The 8,981-nt window shown below is 61.3% G+C and overlaps 1 protein-coding gene across 1 annotated transcript in view; it reads left to right on the forward strand.

Moving 5' to 3' along the window:
* Window positions 1-3,429, forward strand: part of Osbpl5 (oxysterol binding protein like 5) — a 53,358-nt gene extending 49,929 nt beyond the window's left edge. Inside the window, exons 18-21 of the mRNA XM_015503066.2 lie at window positions 90-237; window positions 619-787; window positions 1,345-1,447; window positions 2,301-3,429. Of these exons, the coding sequence (XP_015358552.1) occupies window positions 90-237; window positions 619-787; window positions 1,345-1,447; window positions 2,301-2,436 (556 nt within the window). The 3' untranslated portion in view covers window positions 2,437-3,429. The remainder of the gene's footprint in view (window positions 1-89; window positions 238-618; window positions 788-1,344; window positions 1,448-2,300) is intronic.
* The last annotated feature ends 5,552 nt before the right edge of the window (window positions 3,430-8,981 follow it).

Here is an 8,981-nt window from a genome sequence, read left to right on the forward strand (position 1 = left end):
CCTGCTCCCTCCGCCACCTTCCACCCCCTTCCCACGCACTGCTGCACAGTGGGCCCCCCGACCTGGACCCTGGACTCCTGCCTGCCCAGTGTGGGACCCCGCGTGAATGGATCTGCAGGGGCTGTGCAGGGCTGCCGCTCCCGCCCCATCCTGACCCAAGTCCACACCACGTTAGGAAGCACGTTGTCACGTTCCATGTTCCAGGGAAAGGCTCAGGGCAGCCCAGGGACTGCCCAGGCAGGAGGAGGAGCCGGCGTCTGGGCATGTCTGGGGGCTGGAAGGACGGGAGGGAAGGCACCAGGGCCCTGGCACAGACATGTCTTGGGGACACCTGGAGTCCTCCTGGATGCCTTTGCCACGTAGCACCTGGTCCACGTGCACCATGTGCCCAGCATGTGCAGAGCCAGCTGACCGGCTGGTGTCCCTGCAGAGGGGTCAGCTGCTCTGTGTTACCATTGAGAGGGGAGAGACTGTGCCTGCCCAGTCATGATGGCGAGGTCCGAAGCACTCTGTCCGACTCCAAAGCCATGGGATTGGCTCTCTGTGTGCCACCTCCTCCAGCCCGGCCCTGGCACACACGGGCCACGGCTCCTCGAGGGATCAGTGTGAGTGTGGTAGGTGGCTCCTAGCTTCATTGGCTCCATCTTCCTGCAGAGGTCTGGCCCAGACCGGCGACTCCGCAAGGCCAGTGACCAGCCGTCTGGCCACAGCCAGGTGACGGAGAGCAGCAGCTCCACGCCCGAGTCCTGCCCAGAGATCTCGGATGAGGACTGCGACTCTGCTCCCGGTGAGCCTGCCGTGGCCTGGCCTCCGCCCGGCCTGAGCTGGCTGGGAGGGCAGGGGAGGAGGACTGGCCCCAGCTCAGGTCCCCTGCTCCCTGACAAAGGCCAGAGAAGAACCTTCCCTGAGTGTGGCCAACCCCAGCCGGAAGCCGGTGCCTGCCCTGGGAGCCCTCCCAGCAGACTCTGCCCTCTCCGAGTCCGAGGGGTGGGCAGCCCGGGGGCTAATGAGGGGTGAAGCCAGGACTGAGGGAAGGAGGGGCAGCAGGCCGAGGCCAGGGCGATGAAGGGGAGGCCAGGCAGTGTTCTGGCCCCGCCCTGCCCTGCCCCGTCAGGCTCTGGTCACTGGCTGTCACGGGGTGAGCTGTGTGCCCTGGGCCACTTGTCTCCCAGGCTTGTTAGAGGCCAGCTGAGCCTGAGGAGTTCTCCAACACCCTCCAGCCCCTGCCTGCCTGCTCCTGCTGGATTTCCAACTGTGGGCAGGGCCCGAGCCGGCTGGCGTGACATCCCCGCTCACCTGGCTTCTCCCTTCCTTCCTGTGTCTGCCTGTGCCTGGGGTGTGCAGCTGATGACAGCCCATGTCCTCGGTGCAGGAGGGAGGCGCAGCAGCTGCAGGCACTGCGGGAGGCCGTGCTGTCCATCCGGGAGGCCCAGGAGGAGCTGCACAGGTAGGCCAGGCGGCCGGCCCCCAGCCAGGGCAAGGGCGGGGGAGGCCGGCTGTACAGGCCGGAGGCACACGGCTCCATGCGGGAGCTGGGCTTGGGAGCCAGTGAGAGGGCCCTGCAGACAGTGGGTCTGAACGGGATGAGTTCACAGTTTAACAGAAACTGGGCCAGAGATTTTGAGGGCCGAGGTCTAAATCTGAGTAGCCCCAGGGTGGACCCCAAGGTTTGTGGAGGCAGATGGCAGCTCAGAGGAGGGAGTATAGGTAGTAGCCCCTCCTTGGCACCCTCAGGTGCAGCTGGGCAGGTGAGCAGGCAAGGAGGGCCCAAGAGCCACACTCTGTGTCCCTGGTGGGTGGGCACCATCTGGGCCACCACAGGTGGATCAGAACAGTATCCACATCATGCCGGGCTCCAGTCTGGGTTGAGGGACTCCCTGGCTGGGGACCCTGCGCTGTCACACCTCAGCCTCCACCTCTATAAAATGGAGTTGATGGCAAAACACCTGGAGCAGTGGGTAAGGCAGGAGGCTGAGCCCCTCAGGCACCCGGAGAGCGTTTGGGCTCTGCTGTCCTTGTGGCTCCTCTCTGGCTCCTGAGACCTACCAGGGACAGGACACAGAGGGCAGAAATATTCCAGAAGTGGGACATGGGACAGTGAGTGTCCCAGGGCCGTGAGTAAGGCCTGTCCGCCAGGGCGTCAGCTCCTGTGTTGTCAGAGACGGGACCAACAGGGCCCGACACAGACCCGGCCAGGGCGCTGTCCGGGGAGACCGTGAGGTCTTGCAGGCTAGAGGCCCCGGAACTGTCAGACAGGGCGGCCACGCCGGCCCCAGCCCACCTCCCGCCCTGTGTTGCAGGCACCTGTCGGCCATGCTGAGCTCCGTGGTGCAGGCTGGGCAGCCGGTCCCCGGCCTTCTGCAGAGCCCCCGCACCTGGTTCCTGCTCTGCGTCTTCCTGGCTTGTCAGCTCTTCATCAACTACATCCTCAAATAAGGGCCCCCCGGGGCAGCAGACCCCCCCCCCAGCCTGAGCCTCCCTCCCAGGCACCCAGCACTTTACGCCAGCCCCGCGGAGGCAGAAAGGCCTGGCCAGCTCGCCACTGTGGCAGAGGCCCACGGCAGGAGGGAGGGAGCAGGGGCTGTGGCCCAGGTGTGCAGGCCCTCGGGGGGCACTGGCCTCTCCTGCAGGGCCCTCCGCCCAGGGCGGCCTTAACGCTAAAGCCAAATGCAGCTTCCATTGTGTGACACGCACCTCGTCATTCCCAGTCCAGGCCCCACTTGCCACAGGGCACCAGTGGATTCGGGGCGGGAGGGCCTGCCCCGGCTGTGGACAGCTACCCGCTGGCAGCGGTGAGTGAGGTTTCAAGGAGAAAGCGGGGAGACCCCAGGAGTCCCTGGCGCATGGGCCCGACGCACTTCCAGAGACTCTGCTCTCGTTGCTGGGTTGCCCTGAGGGACCCCAGGAGGCTCTGGGACAGGCCGGGGCTCCCCGGGCAAGGACACTTGGGGCAGTTGTTCTGCCACTGTGCTGTTTGGTGGAAGCCCAGGACAGGTAGGTACTGGACCCTCCCCACCCACAGCCAGATGAGCCCACTGGAGCCAGCTGCCCGCGGGCGGAGCGGGTGAGCAGGAGGGAGCCGGAGGCCACGGAGGCTCTGGCCAGGCTGCCCGGCCCACACAGTCTTCCCTTCCTTCACACTTTTTTAATAATGTGTAACTGCAATATGTCAGGCGGCCGCGCAGCGGTGAGCCTGTAGCGTCTGGCCCCAGTTCCTGTGTCCATGGCGCTCTGTGTGTGTGTGCGCGTGTGCGTGTGTGAGCATCTGCACATATTTACATCTGGAGCCTTAAACTACTCTGTGGGTGCCATCTCAGCTGTAGCTGACCCTTCATGTCCAAGTTTTGTACCTCGTTCTTGTCTCTTCCCCTCTCCCCAAGTCGGGGACCTGTCTATGCTCCATGCCTTGAAATAAATGGAACACATGTTGCGGGTTCTCTTCTTGGGGGGGCTTCAGGAAGTGAGGGGGTCCTCTGGGAAGATATTCAAAACCAGCGTGGGGCTGTCTGGGGTGGGGTGCAGAGCTCACATCACAAGGAGGGATTCAGGTGAGGTGGCCGGGTCCTGCACCCACCCAGTGAGCCTGCTGAGGGTACAGGAGGGGACTCAGGGAGGCCCAGGACTGGGCAGATGAGGGAGGGGACATTGGTGGGGCTTGTGCCCTGGGGCCTCACAAAGGGGAGCCCTGGCCAGGCTGCAGCCCCTAGCCCTGCTCTGGTTCAACCGTCCCTGTCCTTAACCACCAAGGCAGAGATGCGGGACCGCCCTGTGCTGGAGGACCCTGAAAGAGAATGGGCCCCGACCCTGACCCCACACCACCTCCAGGGAAGGGCTGCACACAGAGGTCCCAAGAGACCAGAGGGATGAAGGTCATGGGCAGCACCGTGAGAGGGGACCTAAGGGTGCCTCTCTACCTTAGTCCTGGTGTCCCAGGAGAGAGCAGGGGCAAGGAAGAAGCAGCCACCCCCGCCTCCCCAGGAGCCCCCAGAGGACGGTGCCCCTGCTCTGGAGCCCCCATGCATAGCCACAGACAGGAGCTCAGGCAGGTGCCTCTGGTGGGAGTGTTCTGCCCTGGACCCCTGTTTCCGGTGCAGACAAGTCCTGACCCCCTCGCCATCCCTCCTGCACCCTGGGCCCACTGACAGCCATGGGGCCTGTGCCCAAGGGGGACTCTACTTGTGCCTTATTCTTGTATGGCTCTCATTGGTGCCTCACACTTACAGAGAACAGTGGACGCACTGTGAGGAGTTGCACGAGCATGCCACAGTATGACCAGTCTCCTTCCCTCCTCCTCCCTCACCCCTTCCTCCTCCACTGGCCTCTCTTTTATTATTTTTTTAATTAGTGCATTATAATCATACATCAAAGCGGGATTCAGGCACCGTGGGATCCAACCACAAAGAATTGGTGAAGATTTGGGATTTACCGCCCACGATGGTGGTGAGATCACAGAGAGACACAGCCACTCTGCTGCTGACAGGCCACGGAACAGGCCAGCGCACCAGGAGAACACTGGGTGACAGGCCAGTTCCTGTGTGTAGCAGGACCAAGTGTGTGAGGGCAGAGGTGGCCACAATCTCACTTTGGACCCAGAGCTGGCACGGTACCTTTCAGGGATTGGCCCCCACAGGGTTTCCAAGACGTGGGTCGAGCTGCTGTCTCAGTAGCGGGGTCTCAGGGGGTTTTCACGGGAAGCAGTGTGACCAGCCAGGTGGCATCTGTCCTGTGGTTTTAAAGACCAATGTGAAGTCGGTTTCTCCAGGGAAAAGCGCAACAGTAAAATCCGCTCCTGGCTAGGGGTCATCAGGAAGGGCTCCCAGGTGGCTGTTAGTGCCTCCAGCTGCACGGGGGACCAACCTGCACCAGTGTAAATGACCCAGGTGTCCGGGCTGAGCTCCACTCCCTTCCTGAGTGACCAGCCCTCTCTGCCCAAGCCTGCCTTGGCAACTAGGGCTAGAAGGGGCTGCGTAGACACCGCAGCCTGAGCGGGCAGAGGCCCAGGACTCTGGGGTGTGACTGAGGCCCCCAATGTCAGGGGACAGATGGTGGGAACACGAGATTAAGAGAATAATCTTATCAAATGAGCCCACTGTACTGACCCCCACACCAACCTGCCTGCAGCCCCACCTGCCTAAGGGGACAGGAGACGTCACCTTCCAACAAACTGAGTCGGTGGTGAAGGCCTGGCAGTCAGTGTAGGTCCTGAATGCTGGGGGTTGAGAGGTGAGGGCTGGTCATCCAGGGAAGACAAGGGGTGCTAACAGCTGACCTCCAGGACCTCACTCCCGCCCTGTTCCTGCTCCTTCCTGCCCTTAGGCAGGTACAGGGAGAAGAAAGAGAAGTTGGGGGTTCTGAGGTCCACAAAGAGGAAGACGCACCCACTCCCCCGGGCACCCAGCTCTGGGCCCCCTTCTCTCCAGAGAAGTCCTGTGTCCTGCTGTCCCTGTGTCTTTTCTTAAATAAAACTTGCTTTCTACGCTTGCCTTGGCATTTCTCGGGTGTTTAATCGTCATCACCAGGAAGGAGGACCCGTTCCTGATCTCCACGACCCTATCAGCACCCGCCCCTCCCTCGCCCTCCACCCTGCACGCTGCCCGGCCTGGAGCCCAGAGCATATTGCGGGAATGGGGAGAGGAGGGCAGGGCAGGGTTGCTGATGGGCCACCTGAGCTGAAGCAGGTCCCCTGCATCTGCTGGTGACTTTATGCTGGCCCAGGAGGAAGACCCCAGGGATGCTTCCTTTGCACCTGCTGAGCAGGACTGGGGGAGCAGTGCCCTCTCCAGGGCTGAACTTGGGGTGCACCTGGAGAGGAGTGAAGGTCGGGGTGCCCCTCCCACTCCCTAGGAAGGGGGCAACAAGTTAATCCTCTTGGACTAGGAAGGGCCCAGGCAGGCCACGCATGGGGAGAAGCCGTGAACTGCGAGGTCAGTGTGACCAGCCAGGTGGCATCTGTCCAGTGCTGCGCACAGGGATGCCTGGGGCCTCTCCAGCCACCAGAACAGAGGGCAGGGACTGCTCCAAATGTGTGGGCACCAGGGCCGGTAAAGAAGTACTCTCGGTCCAGGGGCCACTTCTCAGGAAGTGGCTAAGGGGCAGGGCCCAGAGCTGGCCGGCCAGAGGGCAGAGGAACCAACCCAGCGACTAGCTAGGTTGGCAGCAGCTACCCCAGCCTTGTCCCCAGCAGTGAGTCCACCAAGTCTCACGTGTCCCGTGTTCATTTCTCCAACAAGCAACATAAATCTGGACCTACTGATGCAAGAGGAGATGCCCGGGGCCACCTCAACTCTCCCGAGTTGCAGAGGGAGCCACACACCGAGGAGGCCCGAGGAAGGCTGAGAGGTGAGACCCATGCCCAGGAAAACCTTCTACAAGAAAGGTCTGGAGGAAGCCGTCCAGGGGCGGAGGACATGGCTGGGTGAGGGCTTCCGAGAGCACCAGAGCCCTGGCCTGCGTCTCCAGCCCCACGTGCGTGCAGAGAAAGGCCTTGGCCATTCCCAGGAGGTGACCCCGAGGGCAGCAGGTGAGCCTGCAGAGCAGTGATCCCAGCCCCACTCGCACCCCGGAGGCGAGGAGGAACCCTCCGACCATGACAACCCCCACCACTAGGTTCAGGTACGATCCACCAACAGAAAATGTGGGAAACATTTAAAAGCCCAGATCCGGCCTCCGGAGTACGGCCTCTCGATACTGTTTCCTACTGGGAAGAACAAGGCTCCCTGGAGAAGTGGCTGATTTGAGGTCTAGGGTGGAACACGTCCAGGCACCCATGGGGTGACGGCGGAAAGAAGGACCCTTGCAGAGCTTAGCATATCGGGGGGACCCAGGAGCCAACTCTGGCCCCTACAGCCCGAGATGGGACACCTGAGTAGTGTCCTACTGGTCAGGAGCTGTCTGGCTGCAGCGCTGTGTGTAGTCCCTTGACTTGACACAGGGGGGACCATCAACAAGGGGACCCTAACCCCAGGGCCCCCAGGGCCACGGCTCTGCTGGGGCCACCGCCCACTGTGAGCCAGGAGCTAGGGTCCCTGGCCAGCCATGTCTCTCCTGCTTGAACACCGTGCTGAGCCGGGCAGCCCTGACGCCATCGTCTAGCCTTTCCTCTCTGTGGTAACTGTTGCTTCTGGTTTCTTTTACTTTCCCTTTATTTCCCTCTTTTTCTCAAAAAAAAAAAAAAAAAACTACAAAATTAGTGAGCTGTCCCCCCCACCCCGTGTTTCCTTTTGAGGGGGCTGGGTTCCTTGGGCAGGTTCTGAAGCCCTGCTCTGCTCTTTTTCAAGATGGCCCCAGCCACCTGCGACCCCACAACTTCACACACGCTTTAGACTCAGCCTGCCCCTCCTACCAGGAAGCCACTGGGGCCACTGGGGCCACCTGGGATCTGCAGGTCAGCACTGGGGGTCCTGCCCTTGCAGCGGCGGCCGGTCTGAGGGTCACGAACAGAGGGTGCTTTCCATGTCCTCAGAGCGCGAGCCTTCCAGCAGTGTCCACACTGTCCACAGCAGGCGCTGGCCACTAACCTCTCTCCTTTCAATCCTGCTACGTTTGGATATGGTTGGCCCCTCCCCCTCCCCCAGGAAATCATCTAAGCCACCGCGCCACGTCCTCATCCATAGAGAAGCCACGATTCCGCGTCCCAGGGTGCCCCCAGGTTTGTGGCACCACACTGGTCACAGTGAGACCCCGAGATCGGGATGCTGCCAGCCTCAGTTGCCCTCCACACACCCCAAGAGGGAGCCAGGAGACCCCTCCAGAGTCAAGCTCATGAACGGGGCTGTGAGAAGCCGCGAGGTCAGGCACGGCCCTGCCCTGTGAGTCCAGCCCTCCTGGCCTCTCTCTGTGTTGTGGGAGGAAAGCCTTGGGCCCGGCCAGGCTCGGGCAGCTGGCACCCACTGTCAGTCAGCTTTGGGTCTGTATGACCAGAATACCCGATGGAACATCGTAGGGGAGGAAAAGTTTATTTTGACTCATGGTTTTAGAAGTCTCAGCTCACGGTCAGCTGACTCCATTTCTCTGGGACTCGGGTGAGTAGGAACATCATGGCAGAGGGTGTGGCCAGACAGTTGTCAGCTCCCGGAGCCAAGAAGGGGGGACCAGGAGAAGATCCAGCCTCCCTCCCGGGACATGCACCTTGTGACCTGCTTCCTCCAGCTGGGCCCACCACCCCACCGGGTCCCCCCCGCTGTCGATGGATTAATGGATCACATGGATTAATCCACTGAGGAGGTCGGAGCCCTCGTGACCGGGTCATGGCCTCAGAGCCCTGCTGCACTGGGGACCACACCTTCAACACAGGAGCTTCTGAGGGACTTTCCAGATCCAGACCATGGAAGCTACAGGGACGTGTGCTGTTCAGCCATGAAAAAGTGGGAGAAAACAGAGGCCCCGCCAAGGAACTTTTTGCTGGGAAAGTTTACAAACATGTTGGACAGTCAGAGAATAGAGCAGTGGGTGCCGCGGGTCTCTGCTGCTCAGGGTGGAAGATGGCTCCGTCCGTCACCTCGAGAGCCCGTAAGAGCACGTCAGCCCAAGTGGAGACCACACTGCCCCCCTAACCTGCAGCATGCCCCTCCTGGGCATCCCGGAAAGCGCCCGCTAACATCCAGTCCACATTCAAACTCCCTGTGATCCCATTTCTCTTTAAAAGCGGAAGTTCTGGGCTGGGCTGGGGCTCAGAGCCTTGCCTAGCACATGGGAGGCCCTGGGTTCGATCCTCAGCACCACATAAAAATAATAAGTAAAATAAGGGTATTGTGCCCACCTACAACTAAAAATATTTCTAACTAAAAGGAAAGAAAAAAAGCTTGAGTTCTAAGACGTCTGCAGAGGTCCTTCCCATTATCCCCCTGCAGAGAGCTGGGGCTGCACTTTTCTGTCACAGAAGTCAGTCATCACCTACCCGCAGAGCAGCACCAGGTGTGACGTTGAACAGCTGCATGTGCGTAAGGCGCTGAACTCCATGTGCGGGGGGGGGGGGGGGGGGG

Source organism: Marmota marmota, unplaced genomic scaffold, assembly GCF_001458135.2.
Source record: "Marmota marmota marmota unplaced genomic scaffold, marMar, whole genome shotgun sequence".
In the NCBI taxonomy this organism is placed as follows: domain Eukaryota; kingdom Metazoa; phylum Chordata; class Mammalia; order Rodentia; family Sciuridae; genus Marmota; species Marmota marmota.